Source organism: Neomonachus schauinslandi, chromosome 8 (assembly GCF_002201575.2).
Source record: "Neomonachus schauinslandi chromosome 8, ASM220157v2, whole genome shotgun sequence".
Lineage (NCBI taxonomy): Eukaryota > Metazoa > Chordata > Mammalia > Carnivora > Phocidae > Neomonachus > Neomonachus schauinslandi.
Genome location: NC_058410.1, coordinates 111,939,698 through 111,964,819, shown reverse-complemented (window position 1 = coordinate 111,964,819; position 25,122 = coordinate 111,939,698). Strand labels below are relative to the sequence as shown.

The following is a 25,122-nucleotide window of genomic DNA, read 5'->3' as shown; positions in this document are numbered from 1 at the left end:
CCATGAAAAAAATAAATAAATAAAAAAAAATTTCCTCAGTGCCCTTCCTTTTTTCATTAACTCCCCTATAGTGTCTTTTCTGCTTTGATTGCTTTCCATTGTCTTCAGGTAGTTACTTTTTAATTTTGTCAAGTTTACAGTTACCTTTGGGACAGTTGGTCCAATAAGAGCACATTACGGTCCATTTCCAGTAATCTTAGGAAGCACCTCCTGGAAGTGGAACTTAATATTTTGTTTAACCATTTTACTGGAGTATGATACATCATATATGTGCACATATACACACAAAGTGCACCAATTGTAACTCTATAGCTCAGGATGCTATTACAAATTGAACTGACTTACAGAGAGAAATAGAACATTACCAGCATTTCAGAAGCCCCTTTCATATCCTTACCCAATCACTACTCCCAACTGCTTCTCTAAAGTAGTCTCCTGTCTTCTAGTGCCTGTTATTGAACCTTGTATAACTGATATTATTCATGTATTTTGCTTTTTGTCTGGTGTCTATGTGAGATTATTTCATGTTGTGTGTAGGAGTAGTTTGTTCATTCTTGTTGCAGAAAAACATTTCATTGTGTGAATTTACTATAATTCATCTATCCCTTCTACTGTAAATGGGTATTTGGATTTCCATTTTGGGCCTATTACAAAAAAGTGGTGCTTCATTTTTCTGCAAGTCTTTTGGTGTACATATGTATGCACTTATATTGGGTATGTATGAGTAATTGAATTACTGGGTCATAGAGTATGACCCTTTTGTTCAGCTGTAGTAGATATTGCCAGACAGTTGACCAAAGCAGTGGTACCTAATTGTTTTTTTAGTGAACAAATACTAGGAAGTTTTAGCTTCTGGGAAATTGAGATCAAAGAGTTATTGCAAACACAATTTATCATTCTTGCCATGTGCTAACCCCTTAGTATTTGATTGACAATTTGGTAGTTTGATAATAAAAGGTAAACACAGGGGCGCCTGGGTGGCTCAGTTGGTTAAGCGACTGCGTTCGGCTCAGGTCATGATCCTGGAGTCCTGGGATCGAGTCCCGCATCGGGCTCCCTGCTCAGCGGGGAGTCTGCTTCTCCCTCTGACCCTCCCCCCTCTCATGCTCTCTCTATCTCATTCTCTCTCAAATGAATAAATAAAATCTTAAAAAAAAAGGTAAACACAGCCTTAATTCATATGTAACACTTGTTTGCTTGCTTAGGCTTATTGAATTTTATTTTATTTTTTTATTTTTATTTTTTTTTTTTAAAGATTTTATTTATTTATTTGACAGAGGGAGACACAGCGAGAGAGGGAACACAAGCAGGGGGAGTGGGAGAGGGAGAAGCAGGCTTCCTGCTGAGCAGGGAGCCTGATGGCGGGGCTCGATCCCAGGACTCTGGGATCATGACCTGAGCCGAAGGGAGACACTTAACGACTGAGCCACCCAGGCGCCCCTAGGCTTATTGAATTTTAGTGGAATCATTTATGTGGTTATAATTCTTGGATTTGTCATTGACAGTTATATGAGGTATTTTATCTAATTTTATCAGTCACATAAGTTCTGCTAACATTAGTGGGTTTATCAGGTTCATGGTCCAGGAGTATGTAAGGTTTTTTTTTTTTTTTTTAAAGATTTATTTATATATTTATTTGCCAGAGGGGTGGGGGAGAAAGCGCACAAGCAGGCAGAAGAGCAGGCAGAGGGAGAAGCAGGCTCCCTGCTGAGCAAGGAGCCTGATGCGGGACTCGATCCCAGGACCCTGGGATCATGACCTGAGCCGAAGGCAGATGCTTAACTGACTGAGCCACCCAGGCGTCCCATTATATAAGATTTTAACCTTAAAATTGTTTGTTACAGCTTATGTTCTGTGTGGGTGGAATTTTATAATTTTTATGTTTATTATATTTTGTTGCTTAATGAGGCATTTATATTTAGCACTCACTTGATGTATACACAGTAATCTTGGAAAGTAGATATGACATAGCTAATTTTCAGGAGAAAAGCAGGATACTGAAGAGCAGCTGAAAGAAAGTGGTAACAGAAAATGGTAAGAGATTGACCTTCTTGGGGTCCATCTTTACTGTGTGGTGTGATGCTTTGTGACAAATAGTTATTCTCAGATTAGGAAACTTCTCTGTAAAGAGCTGGACAGTAAATATTTTAGGGACTTATGTTGCAGCTTCTCAGTTCTGCCATTGTAGCACAGAAGCAGTCATAGACAGTACAGAGATGAGTAATTATTATTACATAATACTTATCAACACTGAAATGTGAATTCATAAAATTTTAACATGTTACAAAACAACATTTTTTTACTTTTTTTCCCCAATCACTTGAAAATGTAAAAACCACTTGTATTGATCTGCTAGGGCTGCTGTAAGAAAGTACCACAATTTGAGTGGCTTAAATAACAAATTTATTGCTTCAGGGTTCTGTAGACTAGAAGTCAGAAATCAAGGTACCGACAGGGTCGGTTGCTTCTTAGTAAGGGAAGGATCTTTTCTAGCCTTTCTTATTGGCTTGTAAGTGGCCATCTTTCTGTCTCTTCATTATCTACTCTGGGTACATGTCTGTCTTTGTGTATAGATTTCCCAGTCATACTGTTTTAGTGCCCACTGTCACTGCCTCATTTTAACTTGATTACCTCTGTAAAGACCCTGTATCCAAATTAAGTCACATTCTGAGATATTGGGAGTTAGGACTTGAAAATATTTGGGGGTGGATGGGGGCACAGTTCAATCCATAACATCTTAGATTTTGATCATTAAAAATCAGGTGGGGTAGCCTGGACTTGGCCAGCTGGCTGTACTTTGTTGCACTTGACTTATGTGATTGGGGCAGAGATGATACCTGTAGGGTTTACCAGCCCCTCAAACTTGCTAGGTGTATCTTTAGGTGAGATGGCTAATCTTGTAGACTCTGTAGATTCACTGGAGGCACAGACATCAGTTTCATCTTTGAATATGAGGGACAACAGTTTATACTGATTTACCAGACATAGTTGGATTTCAGGTTCAAGTAACCATTATTCTATTTTTATTTTTGTTTTTTTAAAGATTTTATTTTATTTATTAGAGAGAGAGTGAAAGAGAGAGCACAAGAGGGGGTAGGGTCAGAGGGAGAAGCAGACTCCCTACCGAGCAGGGAGCCTGATGCGGAACTCGATCCCGGCACTCCGGGATCATGACCCAAGCCGAAGGCAGCCGCCCAACGAACTGAGCCACCCAGGTGCCCCTACCATTATTCTATTTTTAATTTTAGAAAGAATAGACACCCCTCCCCTCACCCCAGCCTAATTGGAGATGTTCCTGGGAGGTGGGTTAAACTTAAAATGTTATAATGTAGTAAGAGCTGGCTTAAGATAGTGATTTGAAATAGTTGCTCAGTGTTCTGTGGAGGTGCTTTTAAGGCTTTCATAAACATTTATTAAGAATTTTATTTTGGGGGCGCCTCGGTGGCTCAGTCGTTAAGCGTCTGCCTTTGGCTCAGGTCATGATCCCAGGTCCTGGGATCAAGCCCCGCATCGGTCTTCCTGCTCAGTGGGGAGCCTGCTGCTGCTTCTCCCTCTGCCCCCCCCCCCCCCCCCCCCGCCCCCTTTTTTCAAAAAAAAAAAAAAAAAAACCTTAAAAAAAAATTTTATTTTAAGGACACCTGTCTAGCTCAGTTGGAGAAGCTTGTGAGTCTTGATCTCAGGGTTGTGAGTTTGAGCCCCACTTTGGGTGTAGAGATTACTTAAAAAATAAAATCTTTTAAAAGAATTTTATTTTAAAAGTAAACTCAGTTTTAATATATTAGCAACTACTAATGCATTGTTGCTATTACAGTAAGTCATTTTTGTGCAGATCTCAAAATTTGTTCTTTTCTTTTTGCCATCTGTTTAAAGAGCATCCCAAGGCTCTGAGGTAACCTGTTTAAAATAAAAATCAATCTGTTACTGTTAGCAAGGTGTATGTGTGAATCAGGATTTTCTTGATTTCCATCTATGTGTCAGTTCCTGTTTGTATAATATTTGCATTGCATATATGATTCTTATTCATAACCCTTGATTTCAGTATATGTTAATCAAATTAACCTTGTATTTTTGGTAATTGACTTTATAATATTTGAAGGCTTTACATTTGACCTTTGAAAATATATTTACTGTAGAACACTTATTTTCATTTTATATTCATGTTGTCTGTAAGGTTTCATTTGAAAGGAAGTTTTTTACTACTAGAAAATTTGGGAAATTGCTCATTTTGCACATGTAAACTAATAGGAAAAGGTGAGGAAGGAGATAAAGGATATTGATTTTTTTGAATTGTGTTAATATACTGATGGGGAACGCACAGCAGAAATGCAATCAGTTCAGGTTACTAGTTATCCCGAGTAGAAAACTAGTTTTAGAATCCTATGGATGCTTTGTTTCTACCTTTAACTTCGTAGATACACCATTCTTTATTATTTCTTGGTATAAGCTAAGTAGAGTTACTAGTAGCTCCTGAATACGCGAAAGAACTTTTTGTTTGTGTTATTGGTAAGAGAAGGCATCTCTGTCAGCATTATAGCAAAACAAGTCTAGGAAGGGTTTAAAATAGATACTTCTTGACTGTGCTGAATAATGTATAGAAGAAAATACAGAAAAGGAAGGATCCTGTCCCTCTTGTATATTAAAAGCTATATCTTTGGAAAATACTCTCTGTGCGGCAGTTCTTATATTTGTTCACGTAGCTGAAATGATCTGTGGTTCTTTTGAGGAGGTAATGAGATAGTCAATTTTAATTCTGGTCAGTCATATCAACCCCTAAAGGTCTGTAAAGAACAGCAGTCAGTTATGGTGTGTCTTAATGTTGTTTAGTGCAGAGGCAGAGGGCAGTTTGGAGTGTGGTAGAAAGAGCAGTGAGCCTCTTCCGCACATAATGATGTGAGGAGATTATTGTGTAGAGCTGTGTGTCCGTTTTGGCTTGCAATGGGATCATTGCATCCTCTTTTTGTCTTGTTTCTGAGATTAAAATATACCTACATATAAATTGGCTTATTGAAGTTAGTTGTTTTAGATGTTTAGTTATTTTTTATGTATATTTATTAAGTTCTTTGCTTTGAAAGTATTCCTACTCCATTGTGGAAGCCCTAGAAATGTATTAATTAATTCTGTGCCTGCAGCAATCATTTCCTTGAGTGACACATGGATCCTGGGTTTTAATGTTTGTATATTTATGCAAGCACTTTATGTATGCACGTAAAAGAGGACTGGAGAATTTTGTATAAGTGTTCAATGATATATTTTAAAGAGTTTTTAAAAAAGTTTATTTTTAAATTTATTTTTAGTAATTTCTACACCCAACGTGGGGCTTAAACGCACGATCCTGAATTCAAGAGTCCCAAGCACTTCTCACTGAGCCAGCCAGGTGCCCCTTAAGACATTCTTGGTAATGTGTCATCATTTCTTCAATGGGAATAAAGCTGTGATTTTCATTATCTTGAGGATGGGCAAATCATACCACTTCTCATTTGGAAGCATTTCTTCCTTTGGTATATTCCTTATGTTTGTGAGGGGAAAATTTTTCAGTGTAGCGTTCTCCTTTGTTATTCTGTAGATAATTTAATATGAGTCTCAGATTACCATGAAAATTCATTATTTCCTTGCTTCTTGGTTGTGTGTAGATTTTTTTTGAAACTGGAAAAATACGAGAAAGGAAGCAACTTCAGGCTGTTAGGTTGGGAATTAGTTTACTTTCTGAAAAGGATTTGTACTGATCTGATTGGTTAGGTTTCTCAGAGTGGTGAGGAAGAGACACTAGATAATCACAGAGATGGAGTGAGCGGTATAGAGGGAAATTTGCTTCATTCACTGCATAGGTAGTACTCAATCTTCAGTTTTCCTGATGAGGTTCTTAAATAGCTAGGAAGGTGTCTCACTTTTTGCTTCAGGAGCACTAACTGCTCCAGATAATCCTTTCTCAGCTCTTTGAACTAATCCTACAGACAGGGTTTGATTGGATTGATTTGGCATTGTTGAACCTGGAGCAGGCATCCTTGTTGGTCACAGTTGGGAGTTAGGAGCTTCGGAGGGAATCCCATCATGTCCAGCCCATGTGTGGTTGACTACCAGCCTGAAGAACTTTTCTTCATTCAAACCCGTGTGACCTTTGTGTTCCTAACAAAGTACACCTGGGCGGAATTACAAGGGGGAGTGATAGGATGGTAGAGAGAGAACAGGTTGGGGCCAGTTTGCTCAAAATTATCTTTGTGTGTGGTAGGATGTTTCGTAGATTTTTGGTGGAGTAGAAACAGGCTAATTTTCATTCCAGATGCAGAAGAGGTTTTTTTTTCGGGGAGGTGCAGGTGGTGGGATTGATTTTAGAAAGTGGGAGGCTTGAATGCAACCACCTTTATTATCTTTGATACCCTCATGGATTTGCATACTAGGGGTGATGATTTCTTGTGGCAATTAAAAGGAGTTTTTTTGTGTGTGTGTGTAACTAACAAATATATAGGTATATCCACGTACCGGAACCCAACTAAATGAATTAATTGCATAATCACGGGTACTTAAGTGTGTGTCTGAAGCTTTTTTTTTGCTTGTTTTTAGTGAATATTTTAAGAGTATTCAAATAACTAAATGAAGTGGATGAATGAACATGCTTTTTATCTTAATATGGATGATAGTAAATTCATTATTGGTAGAACACATTTTTTATATAGATACATAGATCCTTTAAGAATGTGAATTTGGGTATGAAAACTAAAGAGCACATATAACCAGATATCTTTGATATTTAGTTCTTTTGAACTAAATATTGTATTATTTTTAGGATAGCTGAAAGTTGTCGGCTTAGAACTTTTTGAGGGGGTTGTGTAGTAGCCTATGCATGGGGCCAGACCATTAGTGCTAGCTGCCTGGCTGTATTTTAAGGATTAAAAGCAAAATCTTTGCATGTGATGTTTTGTATATTGGACTTAAAAAAATCCACAAGCTTTTAGAAGTTGTGAAGATATGGATCATTTTTGTTCAGATAAGAGTTAGGTCAATAAAGCATTTACTAACATGAAATGTTTTTCTTTTCCTCTTTCTTGGTATTAAAAGAAAGGTGAATGGATGAAATAGCCATTAAAGGATTTAATTTAAAAAAATGTAGCAACAAAAACCACACACTCTGGCTGTCCATGTTACAGGGTTTAAGCTTCATATTTTTAAGCTTCATATTTCAAAACTATATTCACAGCTTCAGAAATAAACTCTACAGTAGCTGAATGGTATTAACCAGTGCTTTTCTTCTTTGCATTATCCTATTGTGTCAGCAGGGATGCTGCAGCAATTCTTTTTGATCTAAAAACTACTTTGTTGTGGAACTGAAAAAGAAAAATGTTCTAATCTCCTGCTAAAATTTTACCTGACAGTGAGGTCAGTCAGACAATGGAATAACTTGCTAAGGGAGTTCAGTGAGAATCTTTTCACTAGAGATGTTCCGGAGTTGACTGAATGAGCTACTTGGAATTGAAGATCAAGCTGGAAAAATTCTCCAGGATGAGATAACTTCTCTGAACTAAAAATTTTAAAAGGAGTTAAAAAGTCTGTATTACAAGTTTTGAGAAAATATTGCCTAAAATCACTGATTCAGAGTTTAGTTTTTCAGGTATGTTTTATTCTTTATAAACATCTTCCATGAAGTATATATTTAATAATGGAAGGTTTTGTTTTGTTTTTTTTTAAGCTATATAGTTCTAGATCATAAATTACTGTTCCATCATATGTATTTTGAAAAGTTCATTATTAGGGCACCTGGGTGGCTCAGTCGTTAAGCGTCTGCCTTCAGCTCAGGTCATGGTCCCAGGGTCCTGGGATCGAGCCCCGCATAGGGTTCCCTGCTCGGCGGGAAGCCTGCTTCTCCCTCTCCCACTCCCCCTGCTTGTGTTCCCTCTCTTGCTGTGTCTCTGTCAAATAAATAAAATCTTTAAAAAAAGAAAAGTTCGTTATTAGATACCCCACTGTTGTATGTTAGTACATCATAGAGGAGTCTGTAAGGGAGGGCTGAGATTATAATGGCCTTTATATTACAGAGCTGATGGGTGGTTGGTCAGACTGTCAGGGTCATTATTAATGTCCTGTAAAGTCATGCCAGAGATCTAGATTTGATTGCCTGTTCTACCTTTCTGCTTAGGCCAGCGAGAGATAGGACTGTTGGTAGAGGGAGTCTGTTAGCTCCGGGGCAAGGCTAAATCTTTAATCCCTCCACAGGTTCCCCTTTCAATAATTAGAAAACAGCTGGGCTGCTGGGGCTTTGTTGTTTTCAGATCTCCTTAGCTAAAAGGTACCTGCTATACAGGGTTTTTGAACATAGCAATAGACCACTAAGTGGTAAAAACAAGAATTTTAAGTCTTTGGAACCTTTATAGAGATTTTTGTTCCTGGCTGCTTAGGGTGTGAATAGAAAAATTTGGTGTTGAGAAAGCAAGGACTGCAGGGATGGGGGTTGAGGCAGGAGTGGAATTGAAGACTCTATTTAGAATTTCAACAGATGTACTTAAAAAAAAATTATTCCTCTGGGTGATAGTATATGGTTAAAAAGTACAAGAAGTTCAAAAAGATCCCCATATAATCACATGAGGACTACAGGTCACTGGGGTAGTACCAGGGCTAGCAAGTGGTCAGCATCAGGACAGTTTTGTTATTTTTACTTCCTAATAGCCAGTTTAATTTCACTGGTGTTGCAGCAGAATATCCCCAATATTGAATTTTCCAGTTTCTCTAGAGCATGGTCAATGTAGAGATAGGTAGCTATGACATTAGGGTGCTTTTCAGTGACAGGGCAGTTGTGTGGTTAGGTCCCTGGATATGGGGCTGGTGGAGGGAATTTTACTTTAGGGCCAATGTTAACAAAAATTTTACTCTTTGTGTCTGTCATTAAAGTGATCCAGCTGCTTCTGAAATAGAAAGGACCAACAATGGCCTTGGGTTTAATAATGCTGAATCAAGTAAACATGTTTAAAGTTGTTCAGACTAGGAGTGGTTTCTTGTTTCCTCTCTTACAGTATGGAGTGGCCAATAAGCACTTAACCTTAGGCTCTTCAGCTTCTGTTTATTGGTGAGGTGGGAGGGGATGGGGGGTGGTGTGCAGTGATCAGATCAGAAGCATGAAATAGCCTTTCCCTTTGCCCAAGGATGGAATACTTGTTAAGGTCAGGGCTTTCAGGCCTCGGGGTTCCTCCGATGCCTGAATGAAGCATTGCATTCTAAGGTACGTTTTCCAGTCCTAGGGGTCAGTCCCTGCTGCTATACTTGTCCACTGGAGGAGGAATGCAGAAATGACTATAACTCCTGTCTAATCCAGAGACCCCAAACCTCACTGGTCTGTGCACCAGCCCCATCCTCATTCGTTTAGCATGGAGAGTTTATTTTTACCCTCCTTTTTGACATTAGAGATGAGGGCCAGGACTAGATCATCCCAGTTCTTGGGCTGGACTTTATACAAAGATGAAGAACAGGAGGGGAGCCTGTCTGGCTCAGTTGGTAGAGCACGCGACTCTTGATCTTGGGGTTGTGAGCTCGAGCCCCACGTTGGGCATAGATATTAGTTAAAAATAATAAAATCTTACAAAAAATAAAAGTAGTGTCACTTAAAAAAAAAAAAAGATGAAGAACAAGGAGTTGGCCAGTTCTCTTGGGATTTCTTAGGAGAAATCCCCTGTCTCTCTTTATATTTGTTCATTGTGAGACTCTGGGAAATTTTTTTCCCCCCATAAACATTTACTTCTGCTCAGGATATTTCAGTGGTTGTGTTTTTGTTTTGTTTTGTTTTTAAAGATTTTATTTATTTATTTGACAGAGGGGAACGCAAGCAGGGGGAGTGGGAGAGGGTGAAGCAGGCTTCCCGCTGAGCAGGGAGCCCGATGCGGGCTCCGTTCCAGGACCCTGGGATCATGACCTGAGCCGAAGGCAGACCCTTAACGACTGAGTCACCCAGGTGCCCTTTGTTTTTGTTTTTTTGTTGTTTTTTAATTTTAATTTAATTTAATTTTTAAAAAGGTTTTATTTGACAGAAAGAGAGAGCGCACACAAACGGGGAGCAGGAGAGGGAGAAGTAGGATCCCTGCTGAGCAAGGAGCCTGATGTGGGGCTCTATCCCAGGACCCTCGGATCATGACCCGAGCCGAAGGCAGACACTTAACCGACTGAGCCACCCAGGCACCCCTTTGTTTTTATTTTTTAAACGGTGGTTTTATTAAAGATAGTTTTTTTTTTTTTGAATTGTCAGAGAGAGCGCGTGTGCACACAAGCAGGGGGAATGCAGGCAAGAGGGAGGAGCAGGCTCCCTGCCGAGCAAGGAGCCTGATACAGGACTCCATCCCAGGACCCTGGGATCATGACCCGAGCTGAAGACAGATGCTCAACCGACTGAGCCACCCAGGGGTCCCTCAGTGGTTGTTTAATGTTTCACTAGCACTACCCAGTGGATGATTATATTACAGTCCCAGTTAATAAATCAATAATGTGAGTCACAAATAGTATAAGTAGTGGATGAAAGCATGTCTGGAGGGTGAAGGCATGGTAGGGTAATTTTATCCCATTGTATCAGCAGTATTTTTTGTCACTGTGAAGAATTGGATTTTTCTGTTCTTAATTTCTCCATCCCCCCCTTCCCTATCTGTCTCTCTCTCTCTTTTTTTTTTTTTCTGTTGACAGTATGGAAAATACTTAGATTACAAATGAGTTTAATTTGCCAAATGTTCTTAAATAGTTAAGTCTTTAGAAATCTATCCTGTGGGGGTGGGGGGGGGGGGCCCCGGGGGCTCAGTTGGTTAAGCATCTGACTTCTGCTTAGGTCATGATCTCAGGGTCCTGGGATCAAACCCTGTCTTGGATTCTGAGATCAGCGGGGGTCTGCTTGTCCCTCTCCGTTTGCTCCTCTCCCTGCATGTGTGCATGCATGGGCTCACTCTCTTCCTCAAATAAATAAATAAAATCTTAAAAAAAAAATTTACTTCTGAAGATTTTATTTATTTATTTGACAGAGAGAGACACAGCGAGAGAGGGAACGCAAGCAGGGGAGTGGGAGAGGGCGAAGCAGGCTTCCCGCTGAGCAGGGAGTTTTATTAAAGATAAATGGTATATCCCATACCTAAATGGTATATCCCCTTTATTGTCCACTTTCCCCACCCACCCAGGTAATTCTTGATGTTCTGGAGGTTTTCCAGGCCGGGGAACCCTTAGTTAGAGGTTCTAAAGATTACAGTCAGTCATCGTGAAGAAAATTTGGATGACTAAGAGCTCCAGGGCCTTAAGAACTTGTGTAGGTAGAAGGATGTCTAGAGTTCTGGTATATGTGTATGTAGCTTTTGTAATGGAGGTTAATTTTGAATCTGATCACATAGAAGTGGACGGTTGTTTGGTCTGATTTTGATATTCTTCGGACCAATCAGGGCTTTAGAAATGGTTGAAAATGAAGTATGTCTTGATTCACAAAAGTGTATTGCATGGCGTAAGGTTTCATATCCTTTGAGAGATTGCTAGAATAAAATTCCAGTGTGGCTTCAGGCTGTAGAACACGATACCTGTGAAAGTCTCTCATTTGTACCATTTATCTCCTACTCTGAATATTATTTGGGAAGGCAAAATTATCAACAAGCAAAAAAAAAAAAAAAGGGCGACTGCCTTCGGCTCAGGTCATGATCCTGGAGTTCCGGGATCGAGTCCCGCATCGGGCTCCCTGCTCGGCAGGGAGTCTGCTTCTCCCTCTGACCCTCCTCCCTCTCATGCTCTCTGTCTCTCATTCTCTCTCTCTCTCAAATAAATAAATAAAATCTTAAAAAAAAAAATTATCAACAAGCAAATTAGTAGAGTCATTCAAGTATGCAGTGATGTCACTCAGCATTTTTCTAATAGATGTGAATGGAGAAAAAAAATTATCAGTGGGTTCTTCAAGCTGCTGTTGCATGGGGAACATTTATTATGGCTCATTCACTTCAGCTCTTCCAGATAGTAGTAGTTTCCAAATCCACGTGTGAATTTTTGGGAAGGAATTTTGGCTACATCTTTGTTTTCCCTTCACCTTCAAATTCCATTTTTGGGATACAAGTAAATCTTTGTTTTTACAAGCCTTCTACTTTTTTTATTTTTTAAAGATTTTATTCATTTGAGAGAGAGAGAGAGCTAGAGAGAGCACAGGGTTGGTGTGGAGGGGCAGAGGGAGAGGGAGAAGCAGGCTCCTTGCTGAGCAGGGAGTCAGACGTGGGACTTGATCCCAGGACCCTGGGATCATGACCTGAGCCTAAGGCAGACGCTTAACTGACTGAGCCACCCAGGCGTCCCTTTACAAGCCTTCTAAAACAGACATACACATGGTTGTTTTTCAGAGTTCTTGCTTTGAGCTTCTTTAATTATTCCAACAGTGCCATTGCTGCTCAGGATGTCTTGGTGTCTCTTTCTTGGGTCGGTCTTCAGGTACTGAAGAACATTGCTTTGACTGCTCTTTATTGGCTGATCATTTCTTGGAGCTTGGATAGGTCTTTGGGGGATGGGGTATGATAAATGTTTGAGACAAGATTGGAAAGAGAGTTGATGACCATCAAATTGAATACTTAAGTTCTCTATTGAGGTAACTATAGAACAATGAAAGGAACCAGAGGTGTGTCCAGGGACTTTGCAGCCACAGGACTTGACTGACCTTGGTTTCCTTATTTCTAAAACCAAGAGCATATCCACCTTGCAGGATTGGTATGAGAATAAATGAATAGTCTCTGTGCTTGGTTTGCAGTTGGCCTTCACATATGTTAATTCCTTCTTATGGTTTGTAAGTGTAGATCTGAAGACAGTTTTGAAGAATTCTAACATTGTTTTTGAGTAACTGCTTCAATGTTTAGAACAACTTCGTGAGATTGCTTGTTGAAAAGACAGCACTTAATTGGGCATATGGTTTTTTTTTTTTTTTAAAGATTTTATTTATTTATTTGAGAGAGAGAGAATGAGAGACAGAGAGCAGGAGAGGGGGGAGGGTCAGAGGGAGAAGCAGACTCCCTGCTGAGCAGGGAGCCCGATGTGGGACTCAATCCTGGGACTCCAGGATCATGACCTGAGCCGAAGGCAGTCGCCCAACCAACTGAGCCACCCAGGTGCCCTGGGCATATGGTTTATTTGTTTAAAAAAAAAAAAAAAGAAAAGGGGGGAAAGTGTATAATTCTGAGCAGAAGCAACCGAGCAAATGTTCTGTTTTCGTTTTTCATTTTTTTTTTTTTTTTTTTAAAGACTTTATTTTTTAGAGTTGTTTTAGGTTCAGCACACTTTTGGTCAGTAAAGCCACTACCTTAAAAAAAACTTAAGATGGCTTTGTGTATGTGCATACGAATATCCATGTATATGTTACAAGTAAGAATTTCATGTTATGGATGTTGTAATCAAGAAGTTCTTGGTTGTACATTATGCTTCTGTTCTTTAATCTGGTAACTTAATTAATGGACATTATAAAGTATGAGGAGTGTTCTAATGAGGTAGGAAGTGTGGTGATATGGTGAAACAGCCCCCTTTCTTTTAAATGTCATCTAGGTATACATTTTGTACAGTTGGGAAGCAGTGAAATTGCAGAGTAATGGAAGTAATTCTCTCGTAAAAGTACATGAGAGTTGCTTCTCAGTTAAAAGAAATGCGTTTGTTATTTTTGGCATGTGTAAGAATTTTATATTACATATGTACTCATAACTTTCTTCTTTAAAATAAAAATCATTAGTACTTTGTTCCAACTAAAGCATTTGCTTTATATCAGGATTATTAAAAGAAATACATATCTTTTAAACATGTTAAGTAACCTTAATGTATATTACGAGAAAAGACATAATCAAATTGGGACTTCTGGTGTTGGTAACGAACTTATGATAAAAAGAAAAAACTCACCTTAGATTGTATTTCTTGATGACAGAATCTTATCTGTGGCATATTTCAAGTCCAAGGCAATTTAAATATAAAACTGGTTTTTAGTTTTGCTTCTGTTTAGATTGGAGAACTTTATTTGGTGTAAGACGCAGATTTCATAAGTATACCACATATACATTTTTTTTTGCCAAAAAATAAGGTTTGCTTGTTTGGTAGTTAAGCATTTAATCAACGAGAGTGGATCTTTTTAGGCAGTTGTTTGTTAACTATACCCATAATTTCGGGACAAGCTCTTGTAGCTTCTGATTACAGAATGTGTTATTCCTGGAGAAAATCACATATAGCCTTTTGAAAAACAAGTGGTCTTTGCACACACATTTGTAGAGTCATGCTATCGCAAGTGCAGTTGGGCTTTTCATTGTGTTGAGATTTCTACTTGTATGTTCTCATCTGTCATTTTTGACTGTCCTAAGAAGGCATTCATAGACTCTTTTTTCCTACACACTTTCCTAATTTACTAAATAGAAAAAAAAAAAAAACCCCATAAGGTAGAACCATAAGTTAAGGTCTCTTCTTGTATTACATCTTCCTGGTAAGTACTTTTCTAAGTCTACAGCTCTAAATTTTTTATATGTATATCTGCTTCTTTATATCAGAGTATGATTAAAGTTTCTGGATATTATGTTTAGCAAAAGTTTTAATAGATGCATTAAAAAACATTTTTGCGAGCGACCGAAGCTGCGAATGAGATGCCGGTGGCCTTGGGGCCCTACGGACAGTCCCAGCCGAGCTGCTTCGACCGCGTGAAGATGGACTTTGTGATGGGCTGTGCAGTGGGCATGGCGGCTGGGGTGCTCTTGGGCACCTTTTCCTGTCTCAGGATCGGGATGTGGGGTCGGGAGCTGATGGGCGGCATCGGGAAAACCATGATGCAGAGTGGCGGCACATTTGGCACATTCATGGGCATCGGGATGGGCATCTGATGCTGATAAGGGCAGTGGTTGCCCAGTACAGCTACTCCTTCACATCAGTCCCAGCTCATGTACTATAATAAAACAAATCGTTGAGTAAAAAAACAAAAAAACCATTTTTACATTATGAATTGTTTAACTTTATTTAAAGCCAGCCTGGCAAGTTTGAATGTCACATGACTCAGTCTGATACTGTAATGAATCAGCTCAACTGAGCTCTGAGCTAGTTTAATGAGGTTAGATAATATTATATTCTAAAGAGAATTAATGTCTGAAATGCAGTTGTGTAATTATGGCATCAGTAGGAATGCATAATGATTCAGTCATCTGTGCTTTATTCTTTTAGGGCTTAATTTGTCATGTCATTTGGATTGTATATGCATTGAGTTTTCTTACATGTCTTCCCTTTTCCATAGTGCTCTGGGATCCTTAGGAATAAATGATTACATGAGAGACCAGAATGCAATTCTCCAAATGATACTCATTTCTATTTTTGTTTAATTTCACTTGGTGTGTTATTTGCAGAAACGTTACTCTTAAAATGTGTGAGGCTGTAAGAGGACTTGCACACACCTCTTTCTCTTGGATGTTGCTGAGTCCCTGGATGGTTTTGGTTGCAAGTAACTTAACACCCAACTAAAAGTGGCTTAGACAAATGCTTTTCCACAATGTGGTGAAGGACCAGTTGTTTTGTTTTATTTTTTTTAGTTTCAATTCATTGCAGAGTTTTATTTTGTAAAATACAGTAAAAATGTTGGAATATAAAATTGTTATAAAGTTTCTGAATGCCTGCTCTCAGGCATTATTGTTGTTGTAGACTAAAAACACACACTTTGCAGACTAGCAGCAGTCCATGGGCCATCCTTTGAGTAGCTTGGGCTTAAACTGCATAGACATTTATTATTTCACTTAACAAAAAGTGTGGAATCTCCAGTTCCAGGGTGGGTTTTCTAGCTCCGCAGTTCCCTTTCCATTTTGGTTATAAAATGGCAATAGCATCTCCAGGTGTGCCCCTTCATGTGAGGACATCTGAAGCAGGAAGGAAGGAGAAGGAGAAAAAAGGAACCTCTTTTTCTGCTGTGTCTTTTATATTATTAGGGAATAAAACTTTTCCCGGGAACTCTTCTGCCACCTTGTAGCTCCAGAAACCTCCCTTCATATTTCATTTGCCAGAACTGAGTCACATAGCCATATTCATGTCAGTTGTTGGCAGAGAGGAACAATGGATGCCATACTGGTAGACCAATCTTGATTTCTCCCCTGGTGCTATGCCCAGGGTCACCAAAAGAAAATGGGGGTTTTGTGAGTGAAGAGGATATGAAGTAGGTGAAGATTGGGTATGTAACCAACAGTATTTGCCACACAAGAAGAGAGGTCAGTCTGAGAAGCTCAGGCATTGAACTTCTTTCTTGTGTTACAGTTAAGAAAGGCATAGGAAGGGCGCCTGGGTGGCTCAGTTGGTTAAGCGACTGCCTTCGGCTCAGGTCATGATCCTGGAGTCCCGGGATCGAGTCCCACATCAGGCTCCCTGCTCGGCAGGGAGTCTGTTTCTCCCTCTGACCCTCCTCCCTCTCATGCTCTCTGTCTCTCATTCTCTCTCACTCAAATAAATAAATAAAATCTTTAAAAAAAAAAAAAAAAAAAAAGAAAGGCATAGGAAGGTGAGAAGAAAATAATGAATGCCTTTGATATCCAGTGTCCCTGATATTGGACTATGGGCCCCTCTTGGTGAATCTGGAATTTACTACAGGGCATTACTGCTATATAAATAATACTTGCCTGCTGGCTAGAGTATATTTGATTTGAACCATCATTCAATAACCAGCTAGACTTGGAAAAAATAGAAAATGTATTCTTGTTTGTTGATATAACCTTTGTTGTATAATATATATTTTTAGTATTTTCAAACCTATGCTTCATTTTTAGAAGCTACACTGTATATTTTAAGCAGTGATTTGATTTTTTTTCTGATTACTTTTGCAGCCCTGTTAGAAAAGTGAAATGATTTGGCATGTTAAGACATGTTCCATTCATCATCTTTAGGGTACCTCTCATGATACTTCATTTGAACAACTAAGCCTTGTAGTTTGTTATGTTACTGCTTGCATTTGGCACTCACTTCTTAGTTTTAGATAGGATAAAGCAGGAATTTAAAAAGTACATGAAACTGCACATAATAGCAAGAATCATTTTAATTCCTTTTGTATTCATATCCCAGCTGACAACACAAGCATTGCTTTGCTACAATCAGTCTGGAATTAGTAATTTTGAATGAGAGTGTACACATGGGCATTTATAAATACTTTCCCTGTTAACAGCTTATGAATATGTGTTTTCGCTTTTTGGTTTTACAATAAACAACACCTCAGTTTGAGTCCCTAACGATGTTAACTGTTACTGAATTTGAGATGTTTAAATGAGTATCTCTGATTGCTCATATTTGGACTTTTGGGCATCCATAGAGGAGGGGTGCAGGTTGAATGGAAGAGCATGAGCTTCCATTGGCTCTCCGACTTCTGACTCTGTTATAGGTTGCTGGTGTGGTGTAAAGAGGCATGCCCCTCTGAGACACGGTTGCCTTTTTTGTAATACCTGCTCTGTCATTCTATCTTATTGGGTTGTTGTATGGAATGAATTAGATTATGAATGCTTTAAAAGATTTCACAAATGTGGAGGCGCCTGGGTGGCTCACATGGTTAAGCGTCTGCCTTCGGCTCAGGTCATTATCCCAAGGTCCTGGGATCGAACCCCACATCGGGATCCCTGCTCAGCAGGGAGCCTGCTTCTCCCTCTGCCTCTCCCCTGCTCATTCTCTCTCTCTCTCTATCTCTCTGTCTCAAATGAATAAATAAAATCTTAAAAAAAAAAAAAAGATTTCACAAATGTAGTTGACATGTATTATTATCGTTAATAGTAAGTTTCAGGAAATACTCATAGTAAAAGGTGCCCAAAGCACGAGTAGTATGGCTAAATTAATACCTTGAGATTATTTTTTGCTGATTCACAAGGAGACATTGTTTTACCAGTTTATTTCCTTTTAAGGTAAGTGTAGTCCTGGTATTCTGGAGTTCTTGTTGATCTGAGAATTTAAACATCAACATATAGAATAGCAGAAGTTATTCTAAGTTCACTTTTTATTTTGAAACAGCTTAAACTTTCTTGATAGTCCCTCCCAGCTTTAATATCTTAAAAGTAAACCCAGGAGTGACTTTAGCCCAAATGATGGAGCAGGCAACGCTAAACATTGAAAAACAAGCAAGAAATTGTCAGAACTGACTTTGTCAGAATTCTGGAAAACAGTCAAAGTGTTACAGCAACCAAGCAAATGTTTGCATCACCACAAATAGAGCTATGTATGCTTTAGTTCTCACTCCCTACCAACTCATCTTCTTCCCTCCCCTGCAGTTCTTGGCTGTCTCTACAGATTTCCCTCTTCTGGAAATTCATTAAAAAGATTCATAGAAATGAATAATTGTATCTGCTCTTTTTGTAACCGGCTTCTTTAACTTGGTATACGGTTTATAAGGTTCCTCTGTGTTGTAGCATGCATGATGCTTGCTTCCTTTTTATGGCCAGATATTCTACCGTATGGATATATATATTTTTTGTTTATCCATTTATTAGTTTTTGGACGTTTCTGTTATTTCCACATAATAGAGCACTAAAATACATGAAGCAAAACTGACAGGAAGGAAGGGAGAAATAGAAATTGGAAAACTTCAAAACCTCAGTTTCAGTGATGTTTAGAACAACTAGACAGAAGGTAAACCAGGAAACAGAAGACTTGAACAACACTGTACACCAATTAGAGCTACCAGACATCTATAGAATACTTCCAGCAAATAGCAGAATATACATTATTCTCAAGTGCACATGGGTTTCTCCAGGATAGACCTTAAGCTAGTGGTAAAACAAACCCTACTAAGTTTAAAAGGCTAGAAATCATACAAATTATATTTCCTTACCATATGGAGTGACATTAGAGGTCAATGGCAGGAAGAAATTTGGGAAATTCACCAGTATATGAAAATTAAACAACACACTCCTAAATAACCAGTGGGTAAAAGAGGAAATTAAAAGGGAAATCAGAAAATACTTTGAGATGAATGAAAATGAAGATACAACATATCACAGTGTATGGGATGTAGCTGATACAGTGCTTATAGGGAAATTTATAGGTATAAATGCCTATACTAAGAGAGAACAGAGCTCTCTCAAGTCAGTACTCTAGCCTTCCCACTTAAGACAGTGGAAAAAGAGCAAAGTAAACCTAAAGCAAAAGGAAAGAAGGAAACAAAGATTAGAGTAGAAGTTAATGAAATAGATAATAGAAAATAGTAGAGGAAATCAATGAAACCAAAAGCTGGTTCTTTGAAAGGATCAACAAAATTGATAAACATTTATCTAAAGAAGAATTAAAGAAAAATAATTAATACCAGTTTTTTATAAATCCTTAAGAAAAAAAAGAATAGGAAGGAGCACTTCCCAACTCTTATTTTATGAGGCCAGTATTACCTAGATATCAAAACCAGAGATACACAAGAAAACCAAATAGTTACAGTTCTTTGGAATGTGGCTGTAAAAATCAACTAAATACTAGTAACATGTAAAAAGAATTATATAACATGACTAAATGGGATTATGTCAGGAGTGTAATACTGTTTTAATGTCTGAAATTAAGTAATACATCAGAATAAAAAACACGTGATCATCTCAGTAGAGTCAGAAAAAGCATTTGATAAAATCCAACACCCTTTGATGATAAAAATACTCAATAAGCTAGAAGAGGGGAACTTTCTCAGCCTGATAAAATGCAGCCAGGAATAACTTTTTATTGTTATTTTAGTGGTTATTTTTATCTTCATCTTACAGTAGTCTGCCTTAAAGTGATATTAGAAAATTCATGTATGGTGTAAGCACCTTCTGTTGTTCATCTCTTGAACTTGAGTTATTGTTAACCGTGTACTTTTACTTCTTCATATGTTACAAAATCTGTAGTATGTTATTTGTGCTTTAAAATTTTTTCAAAGAGGTGTGAATAATTAGGGGAAAAAAAGTTTATTCAAAAAAAGTTTAGGGGCGCCTGGGTGGCTCAGGTCATGATCCCACAGGGTCCTGGGTTCGAGCCCCACTTGGGCTCCCTGCTCAGAGGAGAGCCTGCTTCTCCTTCTCCCTCTGCCTGCCTCTCTGCCTACTTGTGCTCTCTCTCTCTGTTAAATAAATAAAATCTTAAAAAAAAAAAAAAGTTTATTCACATAGTCATCGTTCCATGCTCTTTATTCTTTTGTGTAGGTCTGTATTTCCATTTGATGTCATTTTCTTACTCCTTGAAATGCTTACTTTTAACTTCTTTTTTTTTTTTTTTTGGTGGTCTTCTGGTGTGAAATTCCTTCATTTTTTTTATATGTATGAAAAGGTCTATTTTTCCTTCATTTTGGAAATTTTTGCTGAGTATTGAATTCTAGATTGACAGTTTTTTCTTCTAGTGCTCTAGAGATACTGCTTCTCAAGCCTTTTACTTGAGTTGTTTCCAGTGAGAAATCTGTTTTTTCTTTCTCCTGGGTCTTTTTTTTTCTGGTTACTTGTAAGATTTTTTTTTTTGTTACCACTGGTTTTAAGCAATTTTGTTATTATATATCTTGGTGTAGTGTTCTTTATATTTTTTGAGTTTGGTTCTTTGAGCTTTTTAGAGCGACAGGTTTATAGTTTTATTTATTTATTTATTTATTTATTTATTTATTAAAATTTTTTATTTATTTTTGAGAGAGAGAGAATGACAGAGAATGAGAGGGGTGAGGGTCAGAGGGAGAAGCAGACTCCCTGCCGAGCAGGGAGCCCGATGCGGGACTCGATCCCGGGACTCCAGGATCATGACCTGAGCCGAAGGCAGTCGCTTAACCAACTGAGCCACCCAGGCGCCCCAGGTTTATAGTTTTAATAAAATTTTTAAATGTTCCTTCTCTTATTTCCTCAAATATATTTGTTTCCCTCCTGTCCTTTCATAGACTCCAGTTACATATATATTAAGGCTTTTGAAGTTTTTTTTACATGTATCTTTGTTCTTTTTCTTTCTTCATTTTCCCCCTCTTTCTTTGTATTTACTTTTGCTAGGTCTTCAAGATTATTTATCTTTTCTTCTGCAGTGTGCTCTGCTGTAATTCTACCCAGTATATTTTTCATCTCAGGACCATGTAGTTTACATCATTAGGAGTTAAATTTGGTTCATCTTTATATCTTTCAAGCCCCTGCTTAACTTTTTGAACAAAAGAGAATACAATTGTAGTAATTGTTTTAATTTTTTTTTTAAAAACGACGTGGGGCTTGAACTCATGAACAAGGTCAAGTTCAACCAACTGAGCTACCCAGGCTCCCCATAGAATGCAGTTGTAATAATTGTTTTATTGTTGTCATCTACTGATTCTATCATCTGCATCAATTCTGGATTTGTTTTGAGTGCTTTGATTTTTACTGTTTCTGGGTCATATTTTCCTGTTCTTTGCATGCTTATTGTAATTTTTGATTATAATACCAGACATTATTAATTTTACCTGGTTCGATGATGGATATTTTGTTTTCTTACAAATATTCTTGAGCTTTGCTTTGAGTGCAGTTCAGTTTCTTTGAAAGAGTTTGATCATTTCACATCTTTTAAGCTGTTTTTTAGGCTGTACCAGATCAGCATTTAATTTAAAGTTCACTTACTCCACTACTGATCCAAAACCTTTCTAAGCACTGTCCTATGAATTTTGAGGTTTCCATTCTGACTGCTGGGAGCTGACACTGTTCCAGGCCTGTGTGAGCAATAGCTGTTGTTCCCTCTAATCCTTTTGTGGTTCTTTTTTTTTTTTTTTTTGAAGATTTTATTTATTTATTTGACAGAGAGAGAGCGAGAGCAGGAACACAAGCTGGCGGAGCGGGAGAGGGAGAAGCAGGCTTCCTGCCGAGCAGGGAGCCCGATCCTAGGACCCTGGGATCATGACCTGAGCTGAAGGCGAAGCTTAATGACTGAGCCACCCAGGCGCCCCCTTTTGTGGTTCTTATCTCTTCCTCACATGAACACAGTGATAAGTACTCAGCTAAATATTCAAAGAGGACCCTCTGCAGATCTTCAGAGTTCTCTGTGTAGCTGTCTCCTTTCTTGTTACTACCCTGAAGACTCTAGCTCCCTTGGCCCTCTTAGTTCTTAGGTCCTTGGCTGTGGCCTGAGTACACTCTCCTTTCAGTAAAATGGAGAAATCAGAAGCTCATTTTATTTGTTTATGGTCTCTCACTGATCAGTGACCTTCATTTTCTAGTGTGACTTTCACTTCTGATCATCTTTATTTTCTTGAGAACCTTTGTTTCATGTGTTTTGTTTATGTTTGTTGTTGTTTGAGGTGGAAGGGTAAATTTCGTTCTTGTAACTCTGTCTTGGTCAAAAGTGGAAGTCTTCATCTTCTTTCATTTTTTGTGTGTGAAATTAAATATATATAGCATATATACAGAAAATTGTACACCACTGATGTGTACATCTCAGTGAACTGTCACAAACTGAATTCTTGTGCAACCCCTGCCCAGAACACAAAATAGATCATTGGCTGTATTGCAGAAGCCCATTTTGTACCCTCTCTCAAGTCTCATTTCTTTTAAGCAGTATTTGGAGATATATCTACATTGTTGGATGTAGTGTGTTTCATTCATTTTCATTATGTATACTATTCCATTGTAGGAACATGCCAGTGTATTTACCCATTCTAGTGTTGAAGGACATTTGGGTTGTTTGTTATGAATATTTTGTGTACATATCTTGTATTGTACCTGAGCATGTATTTTTCTTGGGTGTATAACTAGGAGTGCTAAGACCTGTGCCAAGATAGAAGTTTCTGTATTGCCTATTTGAATAGATGATGACAAATTACTTTTCAAAATTATACCATATGGGTTCTGGTTGCTTCATATTCTTGTTGAGACTTGGTATTGTGGTTCTTTTTGATATTATTCTCTGATAGAGTCATATTATCTTATTACGGTTTTAATTTACATTTCCCTGATTACTGCATTATTTTTCAAAATTATAAATACTTTTTTGAAGCATAAAAAAACTTAAAAATAAAAAGGCTTTGGCCTTTTGGTTTGTCTTTTCCTCATTGAATTGTAGGAGTTCTTATACATTCTGTATTTTAAGTTATGTGTGCTATGGATAGTTTTTCTTAATCTACTCTCTTCTCTCTGTCAATGAAGAGATTTTCTTACGAATGAAAAGATAATTTTAGTGTATTCCAGTGTAGTAATTCTTTATGGTTAGTGCTTTATGACTTCTAAGAAATCTTTCTCTATTTAGAGGACAGGAGGGCATTTTTCTTCTGTTACCATTTTTGAGCTCTATTGTTTTGTCTTTCACAGTTAGATCTGTAATCCACCTGAAACTAATTTGTTTGTATGATATGAGGTAGGCATCAAGGTTCATTTTATTCCATATAGACACTTAATGGGCCAACACCATTTATTTATTGAAAGAAAAATCCTCTTTCCCTGACTGCTGTGCAGTAACACCTTCCTTATAAATCAAATGTCCATACATGTGGTCTTGTTCTGGATTTTCTATTCTAATATATTAGTTTGTCTATACTTGTTCTAGTACCCAACTGTTTAGTTACTATAGTTTTACAGTCTACAGAGAGTTTTGATATCTGATAGAGTAAGCCATCCAGCTTTGTTTTTCTTCAAGATTGATTTGGCTGTTTTTGGTTATTTGAATTTCCACATAGATTTTAGAATCAGTTTGTTAATTTTCTTATAAAAATTGATTGGAATTTTGATTGGGATTGCATTGATAATTTTAGATTTGGGAAGAATTTTTTATTGCATTTTGCAGCCATAAACATGGTATCTTCATATATTTAGGTTTTCTTAAAATTTTATCAACTACATTTTATAGTTTTCAGAATAGTTTTTTTTTTTTCTTTTTTAAGATTTTATTTATTTGAGAGAGAGAACGAGTGGTGGGGAGGGGCGGGGCCGGGCAGAGAGAGAGATAGAGAGGCAGACTCCCTGCTGAGCAGGAAGCCGGATCCAGGGCTCAATCCTAGGACGCAGAGATCATGACCTGAGCTGAAGGCAGATGTTTAACCTGCTGAGCCACCCAGGTGCCCCTCAGAATAGTTTCTTGCACATATTTTCTATTTATATAATTGTTTACTCTGTGAATTAGTTTACTTCTGTCTTTTAAATTCTTGTACCTTTTACTTGTTTCACTTTTTTTTTTTTAAAGATTTTATTTATTTATTTGACAGAGACAAAGCGAGAGAAGGAACACAAGCAGGGGAAGTGGGAGAGGGAGAAGCAGGCTTCCCGCGGAGCAGGGAGTCTGATGTGGAGCTTGATCCCAGGACCCTGGGATCATGACCTGAACTGAAGGCAGTCGCTTAACGACTGAACCACCCAGGCACCCCTGTTTCACTTTTTTTTAAGTGCACTGACTGGGCTGTCTTGTATATACTTGAATAGATGTATAAATGTCGTAATAACAGTTTTACTTGTTTTATTTTGTTCTGAAACAGAAAGCTTTCAGTTTTTCACCATTGTTTGATGTTCCCTGTTGGGAAACCTCTTTTCTGATTAAGGAAGTTCACTTCTATTCTTAAATGAATTTGGAAAAATCATGGGTACATGTAAATACCTAATTTTTCTCCTTTTGTTGGGCTGCTCTTCTGTTTTTCTCTCTTTTCTTTTCTTTCTTTTTTTTTTTTTTTTTAAAGATTTTATTTATTTTTTGACAGAGAGAGACACAGCGAGAGAGGGAACACAAGCAGGGAGAGTGGGAGAGGGAGAAGCAGGCTCCCGGCCGAGCAGGGAGCCCGATGCGGGGCTCGATCCCAGGACCCTGGGATCATGACCTGAGCCGAAGGCAGACGCTTAACGACTGAGCCACCCAGGCGCCCCTCTCCTTTATTTTCTTAATGTGGTATATTATATTGATGTTTGGGTATTAAACCAGCCTGAGATTCCCAGAATAAACCCACTTTATTGTGCTGTAGTGTCCTTTTATTGCTTGTTTTGGTTTGCTAAATTTTGCTTATATTTATTGCCTCTACGTTCATTAATGAGGCTGGTCTATAATTTTTATTTCTATTTTTGTTTTATTTATTTATTTATTATTTATTTATTGCTTGCCTGTAATGCATTTGTTGGGTTTTGGCATTAAGGTTATGCTAGCGTCATCAAAGGAACAGACAAGTGTTTTTCTCTTTCCATTCTCTGCTAAGTGTTTATTATTGACTTACTCTTAATTCTCCATAGATTGCCAGTAAAGCCAACTGAGCTTGAAGCTTTCTTTTCTTTT

The 25,122-nt window shown here is 38.0% G+C and overlaps 2 protein-coding genes across 3 annotated transcripts in view; both read left to right on the top strand.

Annotated features, from left to right (window-relative positions):
• ZFAND3 (zinc finger AN1-type containing 3) overlaps positions 1-25,122 on the top strand; it is a 337,499-nt gene that overhangs the window by 61,396 nt on the left and 250,981 nt on the right. The window lies entirely within an intron of this gene.
• LOC110575694 (reactive oxygen species modulator 1-like) lies at positions 14,580-14,813 on the top strand. Its single transcript, XM_044917662.1, has one exon. It carries the CDS (start codon positions 14,580-14,582, stop codon positions 14,811-14,813), a length of 234 nt encoding a protein of 77 aa, XP_044773597.1.

What these genes read in the sequence shown, in the direction of transcription:
- LOC110575694 (XM_044917662.1), top strand. Translation starts at nt 14,580, where the DNA reads ATGCCGGTGGCCTTGGGGCCCTACGGACAGTCCCAGCCGAGCTGCTTC.